The sequence below is a fragment of the Dermacentor silvarum genome, chromosome 5 (genome assembly GCF_013339745.2).
Source record: "Dermacentor silvarum isolate Dsil-2018 chromosome 5, BIME_Dsil_1.4, whole genome shotgun sequence".
NCBI classification, from domain to species: Eukaryota; Metazoa; Arthropoda; class Arachnida; order Ixodida; family Ixodidae; genus Dermacentor; species Dermacentor silvarum.
The window spans coordinates 32,351,960-32,379,033 of NC_051158.1; the positions used below are offsets into that span (position 1 = coordinate 32,351,960).

Sequence of the window (27,074 nt, forward strand, 5' to 3'; positions counted from 1 at the left end):
AGAAGCGGCCGTAAAAATTTCGCGAATTATCGGGGAGTTGAAAAAAAAACTATTTCAAGACAACAACTTTATTTTAGGTTTAAGCGGTTGTGAATCCATATGTGATATCTTCTTCACATTGGTGGTACCAAGCAAAGCCTGCGAATATTTCGCCTACACTCAGCGACGGTAGCTGATATTGTCGCCAATAGTACGACAACAATGCATGTGGCAAATAGCAAAGACATCAAAGCAAGGAAAGCAATATTAACAGTAGGTAAGACACCAAAAAACGAAGGAAAAAGACAGGAAAACTATAAAATAATGTCAGGAGAAGAAAATCGCCCGAGACAGGAGATACATCGATTGCTGTGCCAATATACTCGTAATTGCATTTTTATTGATTGTCACCACACCGCCAATGCTATGAATGATGCGTCGACTGACAAGTGGATGATATCGCGACATTGCAGAGGGAATTCCACCCAATGATAGCTGTGGGGAAAGAATTAAACGCGGCGCCTTGCACGGCTGAAGCAGCTTGCCGTGTTTAAATATGTGATTACGGTTTTCCTTTCTCCTTGTGCAGACCCTACTTACTGAACGTGTGAGCAGCTTGAGAGGCTGGCGTGCGCCGTCTGTCATACGGCGGCCCAGAGCATCGGGCACCCAGAGCCAGCCAGCTTGCCGCCGGATTGCATTGGTAACTACCTCGCTTACCTTTTGTGGCAGCAAGCAATGGGTGCTATGTTGTGAGCTTTAAAGGGACGCTAAGCAAATATTAAATCAAGCTTAAGTGATAGATTAGTGTTCGCGAACGTCCAAGGCGTCAATCTTATAGCGAACAGAGCTTTGACTCTTGCTCTTTCAACGTCTTTCACTCAACTTTTGACTCTTTCAACGTCTGACTTGATCCCGCGGCTTAAATTGTCTTGAAGACAGGTCATCTTGTGATGTGCTAAATGGTCTTCTTTTATTCTTCTTTTCTCAGTCTCAAGACACGGTGCATTTCACACGATGCATCATGCGTCCGTGGCACTAAGCGGCGCCTGAAAGCAGGCGCATTACCTAATTAACCGAGACTATGCCTGGTGTCTCGAGCAAGCCTATAAGGGTAAGTGTGCTTTGATTGGTGACGAGACAATCGTGTATTCTATGCGTACGTGAACTCTAATAACAGCGCCAGTATTCGTGAATAACGACTTCCACTGCAGTGACGGAAAATCTAGACCATTGTTAAGTATTTCGCAAATGAGAATGGGACGGAGTCATTGTGAAATATCTGAAAATTAATTCTAGCCCCGATGAATTATTATTTAAGTCCATTGTGATCTTCTGTGGTAATTATAGAACCATAGTTTACAGTTTACTACATAGTGTACTATATAATGAACTATCGTGGACATTATGTACTGATCAACGAATACAAGTGAAATTATCGTACCGTTGTAGTGACTCAGCAGTTTAGCACATCACTTTCGGACAGAAAACATTGAGCTTACATATATATGTTCCTTGTCGGCCCTTCAAGCTTTTCTTTGTTGAAACAATCGCGATTAGTATTTTAACTGCACAAGATTTAACTGCAATTGTCTATATAGGACCTAGTCCTCAGAGCAGGGAGGAACCTTCATAATTTTTCATAGGCACATAATCAGCGAATTAGCGGCAAGCTCGTTTTATAGTTTTTGTGTGTTGAAGAATGTGTCAACTATTGCTCTGCCATGCCTTTACGCTATTGATTATTATCCTTATCCTAGTAATCCGTATGAAAATTATTGAGCCGAGTGCTAATGAAGCAACAGCAACATATGAGACATTAAGGCTTTAGTATTTTATTAACGCCTTGAATTAATATTGGATGACAAAACTTTGCAATCAAATTATTTTCATTAAAAAATTGTAATATAAATATCTACAGTATTCTTGAAGACGTGTGTGGCGCCTCACCTGTGGAGCAACGATTACGACTGCTTGCCCATACACTTGGTGGGGTAGTTAGTTAAATATGCTTTACACTTACTTCACGGAGACTTAAATCATGACTATAGTTGTAGCTCAATTGATGCACTCCACGTGCTAAGCAGTGGCAGTGAGTGTCATAATACGTTTGTTCATATTCAATACGGCGCCTTCTACAGAGCAATGTTGCTTTGGTCTGTTTAACTTAATCAATCAATCAATGCGGCTGAAGTGCCAGTGTCAATGGTGCTGCTGACAGTTACGTTCAGGCGTCAGCGGCCACAGGAAAACAGAGCAATCGGAAGTAAAGCAACACTTATTAGCAGAGCGCAAACGGTAATAAAGCCGTGTGCTCGCGAGCTTCAACCCAGTGGTAGATAAACGATGCACAACCCTTCAAAACAACGGCCCCACCGTTCCTGATCTGCAAAGTCGCCGAAGAGAGATGAGAAAAGGTTACAAATAGGAACGTAACAATGAGTACCGGCCGTGCATTGCTTATGAGCAGCTAGAATCCAGCCCGAAGTTCCTCAATTACACATCCAAACCACTCCACCCACGACTTCACGGTGCCATAACGAATAGCATTTCATTTTCATGCGCTTGGGCTTTTTCTGCCAGGAAATTGCAAGAACACGCAACATGTATTACTGCAGTCATCTTGTACTATATTCAATGTTTACAAACGTATCCGGACGTTCCGGTGAACTCGGCCGCTTTTTGAAGGGCCAATTGGGTGGTAAAGTTAGGCATGTGAATAGTTTGCAACATCTGAAAGGCTACAGGAAGCCTATATTTGCGTACCCGTAACGTGGATCAATGGCTTGACCTTTCTGAGGTTCCGGATGTTGTGGTATCTCCACAGACTCCGTCGTCAATACGTGATGAAGCGGAGCGTGCTGGCGATGGCCCACAGTCGCACAGTGATTATGAGCAGGGCGAGGACAGACATGTTATGTACGACAGCCTGGTCAAGCAGGCAGTGAGCGGTGAGTGAATCGTGGTGAGCGGCATTGTCAAAGTTTGGCTGGTCATCAGCTTAATCCATTTCCATTGCAGGATGAAGGACTCTCTTACTGGTCTCTGATTACCCTTGTCATGTGCTAGCTGATGTTAGCCTATGCCTGCAAATTTCGTGAACTCATCATACCACCTAGTTCTCTGTTGTCCTCGACTGAGTTTTCCGTCCCTTGGCACTCATCGTTTACCATCGGTTATCCGCCCTATGCATCTCATGACCTGCCTTAGCTTCATTTCTTCCTTCTAATCTTAGCTATAATATTCTCTACCCCCCTTAGCACTCTAATCTCCACTACTTTCTTCCCGTCTTTTACGTAGCGTTATTCCCGTCATTTTTCGCCTGTCTGCCTGCCATTATCGCTCTTTTGCCTGTTATTGAACGGTCCTTAGCTTGTTATCGTGTTTGGCTACATTACACCAAATTGAGCATTTTTGAAACACTTGGCTACATGAATTTTGTACAGTTTTGTACAGGGTGGCTCAAGATAAACCAAACCCAAAACAAGTGAAAAACAAGGGAACTGTATAGCCATATCAATACACGAAATGTCGTTCATCTGGTTTCAGTTGCTCTACAAAGGGCTGGAAGATGGGGGCAACTTAATGAACTTAGTTCACTGTATCGATGAAGAAAATGGGTCAAATGATCTTCGTTCTCTTGCTTTGGGTTCATTTTATCTTGGGCAATCCTGAATATTTCCTAGCTGCATTTTGGTTACCTCAGGTGCAAGGTACTCATGCAAGTAACACTGTCTTTGAAAACAGCCATGCTTCGCACTAGTTATCATGACTGTGCCTTGAGGTGTACAAATTACAGTTAGGTCTCAATATAACCAAGTCAGTAAAATCGGTAGTTTACTTCGTCTTATCTAAATTTCTTCATACTGACATCCGACCTTTCATGCATGTGTATATACAGTTGGCAGCGGATTTTTCTGACACAGAAGCGGCCGTAAAAATTTCCGAATTATCGGGTGGTTGAAAAAAACTGTTTCAATGACAAAAAATCTTTTAGTTTAAGCGGTTTGAATCCATATCTGTGACATCTTCACATTGGTGGTACCAAGCAAAGCCTGCGAATATTTCGCCTACACTCAGCGACGGCAGCTGATATTGTCGCCTATAGTACGACAACAATGCATGTGTCAGAATAGCAAAGACATCAAAGCAAGGAAAGCAATATTAACAGTACTGAGACGCCAAAAACGAAGGAAAAAAGACATGAAAACGATAAAACAATGACAGGAGCAGAAAAGCACCCAAGACCAGGAGAAACGTCATTGCTGTGCCAATATATACTTCGTAATCGCATTTTCTATTGAGTTGTCAAACCACCACCAATGCTGTGTACGAATGCGTCGACTGACATGTGGATGATACCGCGACATTGGAGAGGGAATTCCACTTGATGATAGCTGTGGGGAAACAAATAAACGCGCCGCCTCTCACGACTGAAGCAGCTTGCCGTGTTTAAATATGTCACTAGGGTTTTCCTTTCCCCTTGTGCAGACCCTACTTTACTGAACATGGAGCAGCTTGAGAGGCTGGCGTGCGCCGTCTGTCACACGGCGGCCCAGAGCATCGGGCACCCAGAGCCAGCAGCCATGTTTTGCCGCCGGATTGCATTGGTAACCACCTTGCTTACCTTTTGAAAGCAATTGGTGCTCTGTTGTGGGCTTTAAAGGGACGCTAAAGCAAATATTAAATCAAGCTAAAGAGATAGTTTAGTGTTCGCGAACGTCCAAGGCGTCAATACTATAGCGAACAGAGCTTCAGTAATCGAGAAATTGGGGTAAATGCAGGACACGATTAGAGACTCTCCCGTGTCATTCGAGTAGGAGCCCAATGATGAAGGCACTCCTCATTATAATTCCGTCACTAGTACTCAACCGCTCGTAAAAGATCATTGCATAGCATTACGAGATCTCTGGCCCACGCAGACCACGCGTTGTTCAACGCTCTTTGTGTGATGTATCAGTAATGGGTTGGTGTTTCTTAGCGAAAAGCCGTGCAGTATAGTGCTGGTGTGGCATGGCGGCTTTTAGTATCGGTGAACTGTGGCTGTGTGAGACCTGCATTTCTGAAGAATTCGGTGTTGCTGACGATCGAAATATTCAAGTGTCGTAGCACCACGGCATTGGAAATAGTACATGATTTCCCGAAAGCACACGCGGCAGTATTTTTTTTCTTTCCGTGCAATGAATTCCTATATTTGCTAGCGCTTCCTCACGCAACTTCTCGAATGCTTTGCACTAGTTATCATGACTGTGCCTTGAGGTGTACAAATTACAGTTAAGTCTCAATATAACCAAGTCAGTGAATTCGGTAGTTTACTTCGTTTTATCTAAATATCTTCATGCTGGCATTCGACCTTTCATGCATATATGTATACAGTTGGCAGCGGATTTTTCTGACACAAAAAAAAAATTTTGCATCAAGGCCCCATTGTATCTACGCAATTTGAAACTAGGCATTTTATGCGGTAATAAGTTTTGGTGCACTTCTTTAATTCTAAAGTGCTACGCCGACTACGTTGCTACATTGATGAGCGACGCTTCTGCGCGAGTTTGCGACAAGTCTTGTTTTGCTTGACAGAAGTGCTTTTCTTTCGAGGCACGTTTGGCAAGTTGCATTGATTATTATTCAATTCTCCGAGGATACATTGGAACAACTTTGAGGTTTAGGAACGTTCAGTTAGGCAGAGGGCAGTGTTGGTCTCTTCTGATCGTGATAGAGGCAGATAAATTTTTGAGTTAATTTGATGTTTGCTTTCAGCAAAACGTGACAGTTGAACGCGAACTAAGACTTTCTTTTCGAATATTGCGAGTTCTGAAAATAACCCTATATCAGGTTAGATACTTGTTATTCGGCAGTCTTCTACTTCAGCTGATTTTAGAAATCGCCGGATGGTTGTTTCCGCACGCACGTAGAGATTACCGTGGCTTAGAGACGGGCTGTGCGGATCGTTTTTACTAATTGTATACTCTAAAGATTTCAGTTCTCTTCGACGTATTATGCAAGGGTATGTCTAAGGCTGTGCGTGTCTCGCACGTGCATTTAGAAGACGGCAGAATTTGAGTTTCATTTCTAGCGTGGAAGTACTTATAAATAAGCGCGAATCTTCTTGTAGTCTTGAACGCGTAATTTGCGCAATTGTTTTTTTTTTCTTTAATGCTTGAGTCCGCAAGAGTTTTGACCGCAAAGTGAGAGCGAGTTTGATAGCACATCCGTGAAGTCAACGAGGCTCTCAGTGGCACTATTACGTGCGTTAATAACGGATGTAGAGCACGAACAAATGACATTTCAATTATCAATTATTTAGGGTCATCCTGCAGTTAAGTGGGAGGATTATGATGTTGTATACCCAGACGTGTAATGCTTTGTTCGTTTTTTTTATAGTATAGTAGTCTGAAGGTTGTAAGTCCGAATCCTCCTCCAGTCCACTACATTTTCTGGCATGGAGTGGCGCCTGACACCAGCAAAAGGAGAAATCGCCGAGAGCTAGTGTGACTATATTAGTCAAGGTGCAACCAAATTAGGAAGGCCCACTAAGCTTCAACAAAGTCACTCCCTCACCATAACAGGAATTGGCCTCCTTGGTGCAGTATTCGGCCGCTACCTCCCTAATGACTCCTACAATTTATCATGGCCCTCAGTCCCCAGCGGCTGTGGAGCACCTGACCAAGGTGGCGGTCAGACCTGCTACGCGGCAGAGGGTGCTAAGGATCTCTGGGTCCGGACAGGCCGACAATGGAAACTGAACCTGACAACGTTCAACACGCACACCCTGTCGAGTGAGGCTAGCTTTGCAGGGCTATTTGAAGAATTATTAGGTAGTGCCTGGGATATTATTGGCCTTAGTGAGGTTTGAGTACATTTTCTCGCTTCAACAAAAAAGGCTATGGCACAAAATGACCCCTTTTTCCCATGGTGAAGCTAGGCTCCCCTAAAACGTACTACAAAACAAGTTAAAGGAACGTGTTTGCTTTACTTCGATGCACAATATGCTTCCACTATATTACGATATATTTTACACCAATGCTTGATTCGTTGACTATATAAGAAGTTATTCATGCCTCATTATACCCTGTGGCATTATTTTTGTGATTTAGTTCAAGATGACCGAATTTTTGATCGTATCAACATTTGTATGCGTAATTTCCTTGTACCTGCTTGCACCAGGTACAATACTGTATAACACCGTAAGCAATATACCATTTTTTATTTGGAGTCTTTCTTAGCACAGTCACAAGTTTAAAATTTGAATAATTTGTCTAAAATTATTTGATTGATTGATTGTCTGGTGGATTGACGGATTGTTTGAACGTATTTCCTCTATTTTCTTTCCTCCCAATTACCAGGCTACCATTGCCTTATGTGGTAGGCCTGGACGGGCTTCTAGAGCTTCAACAGGGCCAGCTGGATGATGACGTTGACCCTTTGGGGTTCTCACTCTTATTGCTGATTCATATACACGTCCACAGGGAGCACAGCAAGAGGCACGGCCACCAAATAAAAACTGTGCGTGCCCATGCATGACTTCGGTGCAACTGGTCCTCGTTCTTTCATCGACTTCGTGGAAAACATTCTTGGAAGCAAGGTTGTTTGGGTGACGAACGTCGATGCTGTTGTGCCCGCACAAAAAAGTAAACTGTCAATACATTAAAAAGCATTCAAACACATGTGAGTACGGTTTATGGGCTGTCTATGGAATAAATTGTGCGGCCCATTATTCGCTCCCCCACCACCACGTGTTTTGTTGAGTGGGGAGCTCGGTATGTGGACGTGGGCTGGCGAATGAGCATGCACATTTGTCTTCTATTTGCTCATGGCCAAAAAAATGTGCGTAGCTTGCACTGGAGGCGCAATGCTAAAGAGACAGCGGAGCTGATGGGCGCCTAGCTAGTCCTGGCTTTTGAGTTAGGCTAAGCGCTACAAAGTCATCCCGACCATTTCCCGAAATTTACTGATTATTGATCGATTATCAATTAGCTATTGATTGACTACCGATTGGCTATCGCAAGGTATTGGCCTAAGATAAGCACTACCAAGTCATCCCCAGCATTTACCAGAATTTATACATTATTGTTCGATTATCGATTAGCTATCGATTGGCTATCGCAAGGTATTGCCCAAGTATCTGGGCTAGGCTAAGCACTACCAAGACAACCCCAGCATTTTCTGGAATTTATTGATTATCGCTATTGACCAAGCTGTCGCTTGGCTATCGATTGGCTATTCAGCATTCCCCTTTTCCCCCTTTCCATTTCCCCCTTTTTTTATAGAAAGATCGGGGAAAATAAGGAAATGCTTGGATAGCAGCAAGAAGCTGCAGTGTTAGCAGCTTGACAAGGCCTCATGTCTAATTGAGTTCACCCGAAGAATGCCTGGTTCAATTTGTATCCATTTTTTTTTTGTGCTTTTCAATAATTGAATAATGGTTCTAATGACAATCTAACATGTCATTTCCCCTTTCAACAGCACTTACTCATATCAGTCCTAAAAGTTTATTTGTGATTAAAAAAATGGAATAACCAACCCATTCATTGACCAATACCCCATAGTGGGTATGAGCCACGAGTTGCCTGGACGACGACGAAGATGACACCAACGACTTCTCAAAGGTGTACGAGCCATGTGCTGAGGACATCATCATCATCATCACCATCATCATCGTCATAATCATCATCAGGTGTTCAAACTATATACTTGAGTGCGACACATTGGCTCGACGCAGCTCGCAAGAAAACTCTTGTTAGGTGGAAGGAACATTTGCTCCGGCAGCTATACGAAGCTTCGCTTGCACGCGGGAAACTCTTAAGGGTTCTTGTCTTATTATTATGCCAGTATTATTCAGTGTTATTTTCCCAGTATTATTCTAACTACGCGCTACATGGCAGTACATTCAGCAGTGTGTAAGAGGGCAAGGTGAATTTAGTTTTGAAAACTTGTATTACGCTGAGTTCTGTCCACACAGGAAGTAGGAAGCCTATATCACATAAAATAGATACTCTGTTTTTTTTTTTCATTTCAAGGAGGGCTGCCTTACGGCATCGAAAAAAAAAAGAAAGACAGCTTGAAAGAATACTTATATGTACGAATATAAATATGAAAAGACACCGGCGTACTCCAGCGGATTTAGGCTGCTGTTTATGGTAGTGATTAAAAACAATTCTAGGTTTTTACGTGCCAAAACCACGATCTCATTAAAGGCACGCCGTAGTGGGGGACTACGGAATAATTTTGACGTGCACCTAAATCTAAGCACACGTGTGTTTACACATTTCCCAGCATCGATATGCGGCCGCCGTGGCCGGGATTCGATCCCGTGACCTGGTGCTTAGCAGCCCGACACCACAGCCACTAAGCAACCACGGTGGGTGTGGTAGTGATGGGGAAGACGGCTACGACAATGCCTGGAAACACATTTGAGCTCTGAGGAAGCGGTTCAGCTCTCACTTGCAAATAGTGGCTCACATATTTCACAGACATTTAATTGTCTAATTACCTCTCACTTAACACTAATTAGATTGGCATGGGTGCCTGGTCACAAAGGATTAGTTATGAATTAATTAGCAAACAGCTTGGCGAGAGCGGCCCTTAGTGGTCCAATTCTTCCGATCCTTCCTGCATCAGCTTTCGTAACTGCTGCTAGGTTCAGGACACGTGCAGTCATGTGAGACTCTTGGAACCAGTCAATAACAAACAACTGATTACCGACACCTCTTATTTCCTTGTAGCAGAAGTTTCAGCCATAAAAGAAAAGTTGAATTGCTGTTTTCCGAATTTAGATTTCCAATACCTTCATAAAACTATTACCTGCATTAAATATAACAATGCCAGATATTCTACCTTTGTGAGCCTCTTCTCTGGGACATCATCATAGGGATGTTGGTGCAGCTGTTATCAGATATTGAAGGAATCAAGACGATTTCCTTGCTAAATTCTTAAATTTCTATCTTACTTCATTCTTTTTAGCTGTTGAAGTTTCACAGTTTCACATCGGCCAGACTGAGCCTTGTTTAAATACAAGTGAAGGGAGCATGCCTAAAACAAAAGACAAAAAAAAATGTCACAGTTTCGCCCTAAGGGCGAAGCAATGAATGCGATAGCAACACAGCAATGTCATACGAAGTAAGGTGAGCGGCTTTGGTAGCAATATGAATTGTAGTAAGCATGAGCTGATTAAGTAAGCAGGTGTGCTGCGGCGTAAGTAGACCGACATGAAGAGAGACTCGATGACCACGAGAAGGCGCGTGTGAAACGGTGGTGTTGATGAGAAGCGCTTCCCGTGGGCAGCGCGTGCGAAGGGACACACCTGTAGGGCTGCACTGCCGATCCGGGCAACATTGCATGTGTAGCGTGCGTTGGAAAATGTGGCCCGACTATTACTAACTGAATGAACAAGCGTGGTGTGAGCGCGCACAAACAAACATGAATAGATCACACTGAATGACTGCAGACAACGACTGTCAAAACGCTGGCAGCGAGCTCATACGCCGCCGCGGCCGAAGGTACGTGCGGTCTATCGCTTCAACGGAAACTGAGCGGCGAATGCACGGCGCATAAAGGTCAGAGCCGTGTGGAGATAAGAGACGGTCCGCGCGAGCGAGCGACGATCGCGGTTGTTGGCAGAGTAGATGTGCAACCCCCCCCCCCCCCCCGCGCTCCCTCCGGTGCTGGCTTCCCGCTTCCTTGCTTGCGCGTGGGTGATTGAGTGTGTTCGCACTCCGTGATAGCGCGCGTCCCCGCACGCTTTCGCTCGGGCATATACGGCGCGCGGCGAAGATTTTATCTATAGGGAACCTCACGGCGACGGCGACGGCGACGACGACGGCGACGACGACGGTGACGGCGACGGCAGAAATCCGGTGTTGAAGTGTCCATATAATTGCTATCGCAATAATATTCACCAAGATAATTTCCAATAGAATCAGGGCAACACTTGACTTCAGCCAACCAAGATAACAGGCTGGCTTCAGGAAGGGATATTCTACGACGGATCATATCCATGTCATCACTCATGTAATCGAGAAATCTGCGGAGTGCAATCAACATCTTTATGTGAGTTTCATAATTATGAAAATGCATTTGATTCAGTAGAGATACCAGCAGTCATGGAGGCATTGCGTAATCACGGAGTACAGGAGGCATACGTGAATATCTTGGCAAATATGTACAAGGATTCCACAGCTACCTTGGCTCTCCAAAAGAAAAGTAGAAAGTTACCTATCAAGAAAGGGGTCAGGGAAGGAGACACAATCTCTCCAATGCTATTAACTGCATGCTTCTAACAAGTTTTCAAGCCAGTAGACTGGGAAGGCCGAGGAGTGAGGATACGAATTAGTTCAGCGAACTCATTCGTTTACAGAAGTCATTTTGGTTCAATGACATCATATATTCCCGTGTGGCAGCCAACTAACCACATTAAATGTAAATGTCATTAGGTGCAAATGACATTAAACCTTCTCGTGTGACAAGGGTATTAGACTGAGAAGGCTTAGGAGTGAGGATCAACGGCCAATATCTCAGCGACCTTCGGTTTGCAGATGACATTGTACTATTCAGCAACAATGGAGACGAATTACAACATATGATTGAGGGCCTTAACCGAGAAAGCGTAAGAGTAGGGTTGAAGATTAATATGCAGAAGACAAACATAATGTTCAATAGCCTGGGAAGGGAACAAGAATTCAGGATCGCTAGTCAGCCTCTAGACTCCGTAAAAGAGTACGTTTGTCTAGGTCAATTTCTCACAGGGGACCCCAATCATGAGAAAAGTTTTACAAAAGAATAAAATTGGGTTGGAGAGCATACGGCAGGCATTGCCAAATCCAGACTGGGAGCTTACCACTCTCGTTGAAAAGAAAAGTGTGCAATCATTGCATTCTACCGGTGCTAACATATGGGGCAGAAACTTGGAGGTTAACAAAGAAGCTCAAAAACAAGTTAAGGAACGCACAAAGAGCGATGGAACGAAAAAAGTTGTCGCAGTTTCACCCGAAAGGCGAAGCATCAATTGCGATAGCAACTTAGTAGAGAGCCATACGGAGTAAGGATAGTAGTTTTATCCGCTGTACAAACTTGGACATGCAGCAGCACCGGCAACACACAGCACTGTTGTCGACGCCGTCGGCGTTTTGCCCGCGTTCGCACAAAATGCGTGCGGCGTTGGTGACTGTTGCCGGAGCCTCTGATATAAATAGGCACTTGGTGCCGCAGCTAAACGTCGCCTCCCTTCCCTGCCCCCCCCACCCACGGCCTTTCGTGCGTCAGAAGAAGGCGCTTTTGCTCTACATATATGGTGATTGTAAAGGAGGAAAGAGACGCCTACTTCTGCAGCCCTTAAGGGAGCACGGCACAGAACGCGCGTTTGTTCTCCGCCGTGCGTTCACTGCCCGTGAAAGCGCGCGTCCCTCGCGTCCTTTCACTCGCACATACAGCGTTTGGCGGCGCGCGGCGACGATTTCATCTCCATTGACGTCATACGGAACCTCACGGCGACGGCGACGCCGACGGCAGAAATCTGCTTTGGAGTGTCCATATAATTGCTATCGCAATAAAACAAGACTAGAAAGAGGATATTTTACACATCTTGTTGCACATCGCGCTTTTTTCATGTGCGTGTGAGTCATGACTTGGTGAAACCCATATTCTCGGTAGAAGCTTAAAGAGAACGGGAAATTTTGCTTCGGAAGCGTTTTTCATGAATATAAATAAAAACAGTTACGGCAGAGCACATCTTAGCATGACTGTAGCGATGATGTAGATATGTGGGTACCAATATGGCGAATAAACTGCTGGTAGCGAGTGGTTTTGTGAAAAGGGGGTCCTTTCTTGCATGTATGTATGTATGTATGTATGTATGTATGTATGTATGTATGTATGTATGTATGTATGTATGTACATACGTATGTATGTATGTAAGTCTGTATGTATGTGTGTGGGTATGTATGTCCGCATGTATGTATGTATTTATGTATGTATGCATGCATGTGTGTACGCATGTAGGTATGTATGCATGCTTAAATGTATGATATCATGCTTCAAAAATTGCGGTACTTTATGCGCAGTGCCTCACGACTTGAAGTGTACCAGAGACCTGGAAGAACGCCAACATTATACTAATCCCTAAGAACGAAGACGTTAAACAATTGAATTATAGACCCATTAGCTTGCTTTCAGTGTGGTATAAAAAAATGTCACAGTTTCGCCCTAAGGGCGAAGCAATGAATGCGATAGCAACACAGCAATGTCATACGAAGTAAGGTGAGTGGCTTTGGTAGCAATATGAAAGTAGCAATATGGTGATAAAGTTAGAAAAATTGCAGGCGCAAGTTGGAATCAGCTAGTGCAAGATTGGGGTAATTGGAGATCGCAGGGAGAGGCCTTCGTCCTGCAGTAGACATAAATATAGTCTCATGATCATGGTGATGATATCTATATATATTATATATATATATATATATATATATATATATATATATATATATATATATATGCAATATATATGCTATATATAGTGCTTCTGATTTTCCTATATATATATATATATATAGTAACTGAATGTTGCAATGGGTCAAGCGTATGTAGAAAGATAAGAAGCAGAACTGCGCGGTTATCTTTGGATTCCTTACACAACAGCTTCGGTCGGTATCCCTTGAAAAAGGCCGGTCCGCCGATTGAACCTGTTGTGTAAATAAACCAAAAATAACGGCAAAGTTGTACTTCTCATCTTTCTAAATATATATTATGTCGTGGAAAGAGGTTGCAAAGCCTTGCGGCTCGTCCAACCCCCCTCGTGAACAAGTGGGATGCACTCCTGCCAACCTAATTCAATTAAAAGAAGAGGCTGGAAATGCGCCAGTGACACGCATGTTGGTAGTTAACAGACTTGTCAATTAGTCACAGATGATGAGCAATTATGGACCAGTAAATTCTAATGCTCCATTTGCACCGGCATTCCTGTCACGCGTAAGTTTATCGCGTGGCAGGACGTGGAATTTGTAGAATTTTTAAAAATCGCCTGTTACAGATAATACAACTCTAGCCCTTGTGCTGTATTATTCAGAGAGACGAATGCTTGCTTCCACGAGAAATAAAAATACAATGCAATGTGTAATAATTGGTTCAATCAATTGATACGGCTTTTTTCTAAACAGTCAACTTTTTATTTAAGGCAAATATATATCTGTCTTCTACACTGCAAAAAAGAAGACGTGTCAGTATGCTTGGCGCACCATAGCTATTACATACGTACTTGAACAGACAAGGTTAAGTAAATGCATTTTTGTCATTGTGTATTCTAAGCGTAGAATAGAAGTTGTAGAGATAACCTGTATTCAGTGCTTTTACGTTTCCTATGCGCAGCTTCTAGGCTATACAGAAAGAGGCGTTAGAAAGATAGATAAGGAACAAATTAAAAGAAAGGGTGAAGCAAGAATTAACTGCACATGCTATTCTTTGCAATAAAGGCAGAGTAAAACTCGGCAAAGACAGATTGGTTCGCTTCTGTGACGTACTTAACCCAAGTAAGTAGTAGGAAGGCTCAAAACCACCCGAAAAAAGGATGAACTCTCTGAAAAGCTAATTTCTGCTTTCTACATTGTGCCCTCTATTGTAATCTTATCTCTTTCAAGGCTCCATATAAATCCAGCAACATTGTATTGGGGGCTCAGGGCCATGGCTTTCAATACAGCCTGCCCAGCTGGAGTTCTCATAAGCCGCGGCACCAGGCCGACCAACGAATGGCAGCAGAATTACTACTAGTACGGAATTACCAATTCAAGCTTGAACGGAGATACGCTGCCCGCCAGGGCAGGCAGCTGAGCACGCCGATATGTGTTGTCACTTTTGCCGCGCAGCCCGGCGGTGCTTTCGCCAGAGATCACCGTTTATTGCAGCTGCGGGAGCCTTGGTCATCGGCAAGGCGACAAATGCGGAGGCAGTTCAGTCACCGCTGCTGCGCACGCTCCAATATACCGGTCTCAAAAATGGTGTAATCCCTAGACGTCAGCCATGATGCTTGAGCATTCTAGACAAGGCTGCTGACGACAGTATATGTTTGAAGCAAATTATACATTTAACGTCTATTTAAAAATGTTATTATTTCATGTCTGCCTAAGGATTGACGCATTGCTTTCATAACGAGATTCCTCATGCATTTTGGTTGTCCTACTATTAGTCTAAGACTTTATTTGACGTTGCGAGCGATTCTTATATATGTATATATATATATATTATTTGCTGTCGGCATATAACTGTGGGAATTCCAAAATTAACGTAGCATGTTAGATATTATAACCAGTGCCAGTGGTATTTCGCGAATTTTCTATTACGGGTCATTGGAAATGTCAAATGTACTCTTTGCTTTTTAATGACAACTAATCAGAAAATATTTGATGGTGAAAGAAGCTTTTCAGGCTTCGTTGCTGTTGAAAACCTTCCGTTTTCTATTCTCTATGTTTATACGTACCCTCGCTTGCCTTCTTTCGGGCTCGTGTCAGCGCAAACAGTTTGGGTCCGCACTTGGTCGGTCCTTCAGTACGGCTATGTGCCACTCTGACGTATGGTAGGTAAAGAATCCTTAAATGTAGCTTGACTTGCGCGGAATTTTTCTAGCGATACAAACGTTATAGTCATCTTTCTCTCGACAAACATGATAAATCACGCTCGTTCTTGGGCCATTCCACTCCTGACGGGAACAAAAAATGGCTCGAATGAAAAGAAAATCGTCTTGCCTACGACTCGTAGAGGTAACTTTGCATTTGGATGCGTTCATTGTCGTTTGCCATTTGACACACCACTCGCCTGAGAGCTTAAGTTCACATTGTAAGACTATGTGATCATCAGAGGCGTGAGTGATAGGGTAATTTATGCAACCGCCTACAACCAGTCGCCAAGCGAGAAGAAATGTTCGCATAAATGTCGTTGAAGCAAGCTAGCAATGGGACGCGCCTTGCACACGGCCCTGCGGCGCATCAGATGTAACGTCGCTAAATGACGAGATGAAAGGATAAAATCCTTTATTTGGCAACGGACGGACAAGAAATTCCTCAGTCAATGAGACCAGTCGGAGCGCAGCCTTGAGGCATACAGGTGAGGTATACAAGCAAATACTTTCGGGATATTAGTAGCCCTCCCGTGTCGACGAAATGGGGGCAAGCGAAGCTTGTCGTATGTTTATTCGGTGTTCCTTCGAACGAATTGAATTGACGAGTACCACGTTGTGCTCGAGCCACAACCGGTTGGTTACACGCACTGCAGTTGGCTGTGAAGTTCCGGTTGATAAACTCGCGTTCAAACCTGGCCGTCGCACCGGGGAAGTTGGCGCCAGAGTTGCCGAGGTGCGCATCACCGTTATCGGGTTCCTAGAGGGCTAGACGACGCTGACGTTTGGCCTCAACATCGCGCTCCCTCAACTCGGGGTCCCCGGCACTTCGCTGACGAATGGATTTCGTAAGCCTTCACGCTAGAATCGGTACGTCGACGACGAAACCTTTACCGAGCGCGTTCATGCTGGATGGATTTCCATGAAATTGCTTCACATTTAAATCTCTGCGTTACGTAAGAGAATGAATGGCTCATACACCCCTCGAGCAATGGCTTATATCCCGTCACGCCCCCCCCCCCCCCCCCCATTGCGACGACAGAACTTAAGTTAAATTCTACGTGTTGGAATGATTAGCAGCAACGCAGCCAGCTGTGGAAGCAGACGACGACGACGAACGCGGGAGCAGTGACACGAGCCCCATTTGCAGCTCTGAGAGCACCCGGGCTTTCTTTTTTTTAGCGTTACATCGCCGGCGCAGGCTAGCATATACAATCTTCGCTTGAAAAGGCAGAACGTTTACAAACGTGTCCCGACGTTCCGGTGAACTCGGCCGCTTTCTGAAGGGCCAATAGGGTGGAAACAAAGTTAGGCTTGTGAATAGTTTGCAACTATACTGAAAGGCTATACGGCAAGCCTATATTTGCGTACCCGTAACATGAATGAATAATGGCTGGATCATTTTGAGGTTCATGGTGTTGTGCTGGCTCCCCAGACTCTGTCGTCGACACGTGATGAACCAGAGCCCGCTGGCGATGGCCCACAGTCGCACAGTGATTATGAGCAGGGCGAGTACAGACATGTGATGTACGACAGCCTGGTCAAGCAGGCAGTGAGCGGTGAGTGAATGGTGGTGAGCAGCATTGTCAAACCTTTCTTTCTTTCTTTCTTTCTTTCTTTCTTTCTTTCTTTCTTTCTTTCTTTCTTTCTTCCATTGCTAAAATTACAATGAAGGGGGCTAAGATAAAAGCTGCAGTGAGGCAGCTTGAGGTGCCCGTAGCCCCCGTGTTACATAGTCGCGCAATAAACCGTATGCAGAAACATTACATATAAATGTTAAAGTACAATAATTAATCAATTCAAGAGAATTAATATTAGGAGAACAAAGAAATTATACAATGGCAAGTAAAAACAATTCAGATACTACAAACCACCGTATTACATACACTTGGCAATACATAAATAAAAGTGCAAATTGCGTACACTTGACGGTGCATATTTAAAGGTGCAAAGAAATAGTGCTGGAATTATATTGGAATGATTAGGAGAAAAAATGGGATGAGCAATAATTATGTCATTACAAGCATTTAACAATACGCATATGTAAATACAGGTGCAAAAGAAATTACGCTTGATTATTTATGTTAGGAGAAGGTTCGGATAAGTGAAAACAGTTCGGACCGGGTTATGTTAACTATGTCAATACCGGCGTCATGAAATGAATTAAGCAGTTTAGGTTAGTTATTTTTTGTCATTTGCAAGCCATAGTTTGTTATTGAAGGGGGTATAGACCAATATTCTCCATGACGTAATATAGGTAGTTGTATTTTTTTGCAGACAAGAAATTTCATTTAATACGCTGCTTACAGAGTTTAAGTTTGAGATCCATATAAAAAAAGAGAGCGGTTGTATAGGGAATAGATTGTGGGTCATCAATAGATTGTGGGCCGGTCATCAGCCTAACCCATTTCCACTGCAGGATGAAGGACTCTCTTACTGGCTTCTGATTACCCTTGTCATGTACCAGCTGATCTTAGCTTATGCCTGCAAATTTCGTGAATGCATCACACCATCTAGTTCTCTGTTGTCCTCGGCTGTGCTTTCCTTCACTTGGCACGCATCGTTTACCATCGGTTATCCGCTCTATGCATCTCATGGCCGGCCTTAGCTTCATTTCTTCCTTCTAAACTCAGCTATAATAATGGCTACCCCCGTTAGCACTCTAATCTCCACTATTTTCTTCCCGTCTCTTACATAGCGTTATGCCCGTCATTTTTCGCCTGTCTACCTGTCATTTCCGCTGTTATGCCTGTTATTGAACATTCCTTAACTTGTTATCGTGTTTGGCTACATTACACCAAATTGAGCATTTTTTGAAACACTTGGCTACATGAATTTTCGGCTTCGTACAGGGTGGCCCAAGATAAACCAAACCCAAAACAAGTGAAAAACAAGGGAACTGTATAGCCATATCACTACACGAAATGTCGTTCATCTGGTTTCCGTTGCTCTACAAAGGGCTGGAAGATGGAGGCAACTTAATGCACTGAGTTCGCTGTATCTCTGAAGAAAATGGGTCAATGATCTCGTTCCCTTGCTTTGGGTTCATTTTATCTTGGGCAATCCTGAATATTACCTAGCTGCGTTTTGGTTACCTCAGGTACAAGGTACTCATGCAAGTAACACTGTCTTAGAAAACAGCCATGCTTTGCACTAGTTATCATGAGTGTGCCTTGAGGTGTACAAATTACAGTTAGGTCTCAATATAACCAAGTCAGTAAAATCGGTAGTTTACTTTGTCTTATCTAAATTTCTTCATACTGACATTCGACCTTTCATGCATATGTGTATATACAGTTGGCAGCGGATTTTTCTGACACAGAAGCGGCCGTAAAAATTTCCGAATTATCGGGTGGTTGAAAAAAAACTATTTCAATGACAAAACTTTATTTTAGTTTAAGCGGTTTGAATCCATATGTGATATCTTCTTCACATTGGTGGTACCAAGCAAAGCCTGCGAATATTTCGCCTACACTCAGCGACGGTAGCTGATATTGTCGCCTATAGTACGACAACAATGCATGTGTCAGAATAGCAAAGACATCAAAGCAAGGAAAGCAATATTAACAGTACGTAAGACGCCAAAAACGAAGGAAAAAGACAGGAAAACTATAAAATAATGTCAGGAGAAGAAAAGCACCCGAGACCAGGAGATACATCGATTGCTGTGCCAATATATACTTCGTAATTGCATTTTTTATCGAGTTGTCACCACACCACCAATGCTATGAATGAATGCGTCGACTGACAAGTGGATGATACCGCGACATTGCAGAGGGAATTCCACTTGATGATAGCTGTGGGGAAAGAATTAAACGCGGCGCCTTGCACGGCTGAAGCAGCTTACCGTGTTTAAATATGTCACTAGGGTTTTCCTTTCCCCTTGTGCAGACCCTACTTTACTGAACGTGGAGCAGCTTGAGAGGCTGGCGTGCGCCGTCTGTCACACGGCGGCCCAGAGCATCGGGCACCCAGAGCCAGCAGCCATGTTTTGCCGCCGGATTGCATTGGTAACCACCTCGCTTACCTTTTGTGGCAGCAAGCAATGGGTGCTCTGTTGTGAGCTTTAAAGGGACGCTAAAGCAAATATTAAATCAAGCTTAAGTGATAGATTAGTGTTCGCGAACGTCCAAGGCGTCAATCTTATAGCGAACAGAGCTTTGACTCTTTGACTCTTTCAACGTCTTTCAAGTCAAATTTTTGACTCTTTCAACGTCTGCCTTGATCCCGCGGCTTAAATTGTCTTGAAGTACAGGTCATCTTGTGACGTGCTAAATGGTCTTCTTTATTCTTCTTTTCTCAGTCTCAAGACACGGTGCATTTCACACGATGCATCATGCGTCCGTGGCACTAAGCGGCGCCTGAAAGCAGGCGCATTACCTAATTAACCGAGACTATGCCTGGTGTCTCGAGCAAGCCTATAAGGGTAAGTGTGCTTTGATCGGTGACGAGACAATCGTGTATTCTATGCGTACATGATCTCTAATAACAGCGCCAGTATTCGTGAATAACGGCTTCCACTGCAGTGACGGAAAATCTAGACCATTGTTAAGTATTTCTCAAATGAGAATGGTACGGAGTCATTGTGAAATCTCTGAAAATTAATTCTAGCCCCGACGAATTATTATTTAAGTCCATTGTGATCTTCTGTGGTAAATATAGAGCCATAGTTTACAGATTACTACATAGTGTACTATGTAATGAACTATCGTGGACATTATGTACTGATCAACGAATACAAGTGAAATTATCGTACCGTTGTAGTGACTCAGCAGTTTAGCACATCACTTTCGGATAGAAAATATTGAACTTACATATATATGTTCCTTGTCGGCCCTTCAAGCTTTTCTTTGTTGAAACAATCGCGATTAGTATTTTAACTGCACAAGATTTAACAGCAATTGTCTATATAGGACCTAGTCCTCAGAGCAGGGAGGAACCTTCAAAATTTTTCATAGGCACCTAATCAGCGAATTAGCGGCAAGCTCGTTTTATAGTTTTTGTGTGTTGAAGAATGTGTCAACTATTGCTCTGCCATGCCTTTACGCTATAGTTTATTATCCTTATCCTAGTAATCCGTATGAAAATTATTGAGCCGAGTGCTAATGAAGCAACAGCAACATATGAGACATTAACGCCTTAGTATTTTAACGCCTTGAATTAATATTGGATGACAAAACTTTGCAATCAAATTATTTCCATTATAAAAATTGTAATATAAATATCTACAGTATTCTTGAAGACGTGTGTGGTGCCTCACCTGTGGAGCAACGATTACGACTGCTTACTCATACACTTGGTGGGGTAGTTAGTTAAATATGCTTTACACTTACTTCACGGAGACTTAAATCATGACTATAGTTGTAGCTCAATTGATGCACTGCACTTGCTAAGCAGTGGTAGTGAGTGTCATAATACGTTTGTTCATATTCAATACGGCGCCTTCTACAGAGCAATGTTGCTTTGGTCTGTTTAACTTAATCAATCAATCAATGCGGCTGAAGTGCCAGTGTCAATGGTACTGCTAACAGTTACGTTCAGGCGTCAGCGGCCACAGGAAAACAGAGCAATCGGAAGTAAAGCAACACTTATTAGCAGAGCGCAAACGGTAATAAAGCCGTGTGCTCGCGAGCTTCAACCCAGTGGTAGATAAACGATGCACAACCCTTCAAAACAACGGCCCCACCGTTCCTGATCTGCAATGTCGCCGAAGAGAGATGAGAAAAGGTTACAAATAGGAACGTAACAATGAGTATCGGCCGTGCATTTCTTGAGAGCAGCTAGAATCCAGCCCGAAGTTCCTCAATTTCACATCCAAACCACTCCACCCACGACTTCACGGTGGCATAACGAATAGCATTTCATTTTCATGCGCTTGGGCTTTTTCTGCCAGGAAATTGCAAGAACACGCAACATGTATTACTGCAGTCATCTTGTACTATATTCAATGTTTACAAACGTATCCGGAAGTTCTGGTGAACTCGGCCGCTTTTTGAAGGGCCAATGGGGTGGGAAAGCTTAGGCATGTGAATAGTTTGCAACATCTGAAAGGCTACAGGAAGCCTATATTTGCGTACCCGTAACGTGGATCAATGGCTTGACCATTCTGAGGTTCCGGATGTTGTGGTATCTCCACAGACTCCGTCGTCAACACGTGATGAAGCGGAGCGTGCTGGCGATGGCCCACAGTCGCACAGTGATTATGAGCAGGGCGAGGACAGACATGTGATGTACGACAGCCTGGTCAAGCAGGCAGTGAGCGGTGAGTGACTGGTGGTGAGCGGCATTGTCAAAGTTTGGCTGGTCATCAGCTTAATCCATTTCCATTGCAGGATGAAGGACTCTCTTACTGGTCTTTGATTACCCTTGTCATGTGCTAGCTGATGTTAGCCTATGCCTGCAAATTTCGTGAACTCACCACACCACCTAGTTCTCTGTTGTCCTCGACTGTGCTTTCCTTCACTTTGAACTCACCACACCACCTAGTTCTCTGTTGTCCTCGACTGTGCTTTCCTTCCCTTGGCACTTATCGTTTGCCATCGGTTATCCGCCCTATGCATCTCCTGGCCTGCCTTAGCTTCATTTCTTCCTTCTAATCTTAGCTATAATATTCTCTACCCCCCTTAGCACTCTAATCTCCACTACTTTCTTCCCGTCTTTTACATAGCGTTATGCCCGTCATTTTTCGCCTGTCTGCCTGCCATTTTCGCTGTTATGCCTGTTATTGAACGGTCCTTAACTTGGTATCGTGTTTGGCTACATTACACCAAATTGGGCATTTTTTGAGACACTTGGCTACATGAATTTGAGTTTTGTACAGGGTGGCCCAAGATAAACCAAACCCAAAACAAGTGAAAAACAAGGGAACTGTATAGCCATATCACTACACGAAATGTCGTTCATCTGGTTTCAGTTGCTCTACAAAGGGCTGGAAGATGGAGGCAACTTAATGCACTGAGTTCGCTGCATCTCTGAAGAAATTGAGTCCGATGATCTCGTTCCCTTGCTTTGGGTTCATTTTATCTTGGGCAATCCTGAATATTTCCTAGCTGCATTTTGGTTACCTCAGGTGCAAGGTACTCATGCAAGTAACACTGTCTTTGAAAACAGCCATGCTTCGCACTAGTTATCATGAGTGTGCCTTGAGGTGTACAAATTACAGTTAGGTCTCAATATAACCAAGTCAGTAAAATCGGTAGTTTACTTCGTCTTATCTAAATTTCTTCATACTGACATTCGACCTTTCATGCATATGTGTATATACAGTTGGCAGCGGATTTTTCTGACACAGAAGCGGCCGTAAAAATTTCCAAATTATCGGGTGGTTGAAAAAAACAATTTCAATGACAAAAATTCTTTTAGTTAAACGGTTTGAATCCATATCTGTGATATCTTCACATTGGTGGTACCAAGCAAAGCCTGCGAATCTTTCGCCTACACTCAGCGACGGCAGCTGATATTGTCGCCTATAGTACAACAACAATGCATGTGTCAGAATAGGAAATACAGCAAAGCAAGGAAAGCAATAATAATAGTACTAAGACGCCAAAACCGAAGGAAAACAGACAAGAAAGCGATAAAACAATGACAGGAGCAGAAAAGCACCCAAGACCAGGAGAAACTTAGCTTGCTGCGCCAATATATACTTCGTAATCGCATTTTCTATCGAGTTGTCACACCACTACCAATGCTGTGCACGAATGCGTCGACTGACATGTGGATGATACCGCGACATTGCAGAGGGAATTCCGCTCGATGATAGCTGTGGGGAAAAGAATTAAACGCGGTGCCTTGCACGAATGAAGAAGCTTGCAGTGTTTTCAATATGTGATTACGGTTTTCCTTTCCCCTTTTGCAGACCCCACTTTACTGAACATGGAGCAGCTTGAGAGGCTCGCGTGCGCCGTCTGTCACACGGCGGCCCAGAGCATCGGGCACGCAGAGCCAGCAGCCATGTTTTGCCGCCGGATTTCATTGGTAACCACCTCGCTTACCTTTGTGGCAACAAGCAATTGGTGCTCTGTTGTGAGCTTTAAAGGGACGCTAAAGCAAATATTAAATCAAGCTAAAGAGATAGATTAGTGTTCGCGAACGTCCAAGGCGTCAATATTATAGCGAACAGAGCTTCAGTAATCGATAAATTGGGGTAAATGCAGGACACGATTAGAGACTCTCCCGTGTCATTCGAGTAGGAGCCCAATGATGAAGACACTCCTGATTATAATTCCGTCACTAGTACTCAACCGCTCGTAATAAAAAGATCATTGCATAGCATTACGAGATCTCTGGCCCACGCAGACCACGCGTTGTTCAACGTTCGTTGTGTGATGTATCAGTAATGGGTTGGTGTGTCTTAGCGAAAAGCCGTGCAGTATAGTGCTGGTGTGGCATAGCGGCTTTTAGTATCGGTGAACTGAGGTGGTCTGAGACCTGCATTTCTGAAGAATTCGGTGGTGCTGACGATCGAAATATTCAGGTGTCGTAGCACCACGGCATTGGAAATAGTACATGATTTCCCGAAAGCACGCGCGGCAGTATTTTTTTTTTCTTTCCGTGCAATGAATTCCTATTTTTGCTAGCGCTTCCTCACGCAACTTCTCAAATTTCACATGTAAAATTTTGCATGAAGGCCGCATTGTATCTACGCAATTTGAAACTAGGCACTTTATGCGGTAATAAGTTTTGGTGCACTTCTTTAATTCTAAAGTGCTACGCTGACTACGTTGCTACGTTGATGAGCGACGCTTCTGCGCGAGTTTGCGACAAGTCTTGTTTTGCTTGACAGAAGTGCTTTTCTTTCGAGGCACGTTTGGCAAGTTGCATTGATTATTATTCAATTCTCCGAGGATACATTGGAACAACTTTGAGTTTTAGGAGGAACGTTCAGTTAGGCAGAGGGCAGTGTTGGTCTCTTCTGATCGTGATAGAGGCAGATAAATTTTCGAGTTAATTTGATGTTTGCTTTCAGGAAAACGTGACAGTTGAACGCGAACTAAGACTTTCTTTTCGAATATTGCGAGTTCTCAAAATAACCCTATATCAGGTTAGATACTTGTTATTCGGCAGTCTACTTGAGCTGATTTTAGAAATCGCCGGATGGTTGTTTCCGCACGCACGTAGAGATTACCGCGGCTTAGAGACGGATCGTTTTTACTAATTGTATACTCTATAAAGATTTCAGTTCTCTTCGACGTATTATGCAAGGGTATGTCTAAGGCTGTGCGTGTCTCGCACGTGCATTTAGAAGACGGCAGCATTTGAGTTTCATTCCTAGCGTGGAAGTACTTATAAATAAGCGCGAATCTTCTTGTAGTCTTGAACGCGTAATTTGCGCAATTGTTCTTTTTTTCTTTAATGCTTGAGTCCGCAAGAGTTTTGACCGCAATGTGAGAGCGAGTTTGATAGCACATCCGTGAAGTCAACGAGGCTCTTAGTGGCACTATTGCGTGCGTCAATAACGGTTGTAGAGCACGAACAAATGACATTTCAATTATCAATTATTTAGGGTCATCCTGCAGTTAAGTTGGAGGATTATGATGTTGTATACCTAGACGTGTAATACTTTGTTCGTTTTTTTTTTTATAGTATAGTAGTCTGAAGGTTGTAAGTCCGAATTCTTCTCCAGTCCACTACATTTTCTGGCATGGAGTGGCGCCTGACACCAGCAAAAGGAGAAATCGCCGAGAGCTAGTGTGACTATATTAGCCAAGGTGCAAGCAAATTAGGAAGGCCCATTAAGCTTACTTCAACAAAGTCGCTCCCTCACCATAACAGGAATTGGCCTCCTTGGTGCAGTATTCGGCCGCTACCTCCCTAATGACTCCTACAATTTATCATGGCCCTCAGTCCCCAGCGGCTGTGGAGCACCTGACCAAGGTGGCGGTCAGACCTGCTACGCGGCAGAGGGTGCTAAGGATCTCTGGGTCCGGACAGGCCGACAATGGAAACTGAACCTGACAACGTTCAACACGCACACCCTGTCGAGTGAGGCTAGCTTTGCAGGGCTATTTGAAGAATTATTAGGTAGTGCCTGGGATATTATTGGCCTTAGTGAGGTTTGAGTACATTTTCTCGCTTCAACAAAAAAGGCTATGGCACAAAATGACCCCTTTTTCCCATGGTAAAGCTAGGCTCCCCTAAAACGTACTACAAAACAAGTTAAAGGAACGTGTTTGCTTTACTTCGATGCACAATATGCTTCCACTATATTACGATATATTTTACACCAATGCTTGATTCGTTGACTATATAAGAAGTTATTCATGCCTCATTATACCCTGTGGCATTATTTTTGTGATTTAGTTCAAGATGACCGAATTTTTGATCGTATCAACATTTTTATGCGTAATTTCCTTGTACCTGCTTGCACCAGGTACAATACTGTATAACACCGTAAGCAATATACCATTTTTTATTTGGAGTCTTTCTTAGCACAGTCACAAGTTTAAAATTTGAATAATTTGTCTAAAATTATTTGATTGATTGATTGTCTGGTGGATTGACGGATTGTTTGAACGTATTTCCTCTATTTTCTTTCCTCCCAATTACCAGGCTACCATTGCCTTATGTGGTAGGCCTGGACGGGCTTCTAGAGCTTCAACAGGGCCAGCTGGATGATGACGTTGACCCTTTGGGGTTCTCACTCTTATTGCTGATTCATATACACGTCCACAGGGAGCACAGCAAGAGGCACGGCCACCAAATAAAAACTGTGCGTGCCCATGCATGACTTCGGTGCAACTGGTCCTCGTTCTTTCATCGACTTCGTGGAAAACATTCTTGGAAGCAAGGTTGTTTGGGTGACGAACGTCGATGCTGTTGTGCCCGCACAAAAAAGTAAACTGTCAATACATTAAAAAGCATTCAAACACATGTGAGTACGGTTTATGGGCTGTCTATGGAATAAATTGTGCTGCCCATTATTCGCTCCCCCACCACCACGTGTTTTGTTTGAGTGGGGAGCTCGGTATGTGGACGTGGGCTGGCGAATGAGCATGCACATTTGTCTTCTATTTGCTCATGGCCAAAAAAATGTGCCTAGCTTGCACTGGAGGCGCAATGCTAAAGAGACAGCGGAGCTGATGGGCGCCTAGCTAGTCCTGGCTTTTGAGTTAGGCTAAGCGCTACCAAGTCATCCCGACCATTTCCCGAAATTTACTGATTATCGATCGATTATCAATTAGCTATTGATTGACTACCGATTGGCTATCGCAAGGTATTGGCCTAAGATAAGCACTACCAAGTCATCCCCAGCATTTACCGCAATTTATACATTATTGTTCGATTATCGATTAGCTATCGATTGGCTATCGCAAGGTATTGCCCAAGTATCTGGGCTAGGCTAAGCACAACCAAGACAACCCCAGCATTTTCTGGAATTTATTGATTTATTGATTATCGCTATTGACCAAGCTGTCGCTTGGCTATCGATTGGCTATTCAGCATTTCCCCTTTTCCCCCTTTCCATTTCCCCCTTTTTTTATAGAAAGATCGGGGAAAATAA

At 43.6% G+C, this 27,074-nt stretch overlaps 1 protein-coding gene across 2 annotated transcripts; it reads left to right on the forward strand.

The window, feature by feature from the left end:
* The first annotated feature begins 1,008 nt into the window (after positions 1-1,008).
* Positions 1,009-26,233, forward strand: LOC125945329 (uncharacterized). 2 transcript variants are annotated; one of them, XM_049667099.1, is made up of 6 exons: positions 1,009-1,093; positions 2,807-2,930; positions 19,463-19,581; positions 21,710-21,833; positions 23,430-23,548; positions 26,123-26,233. In XM_049667099.1, the coding sequence occupies exons 1-6, from the start codon at positions 1,064-1,066 to the stop codon at positions 26,186-26,188; spliced, it is 582 nt and encodes a 193-aa protein (XP_049523056.1). In that variant the 5' UTR covers positions 1,009-1,063; the 3' UTR covers positions 26,189-26,233. The 2 variants fall into 2 exon arrangements, with proteins under 2 accessions (XP_049523056.1, XP_049523057.1); XM_049667100.1 differs by lacking the exons at positions 1,009-1,093; positions 2,807-2,930 and adding an exon at positions 16,831-17,130.
* Positions 26,234-27,074: the final 841 nt, after the last annotated feature.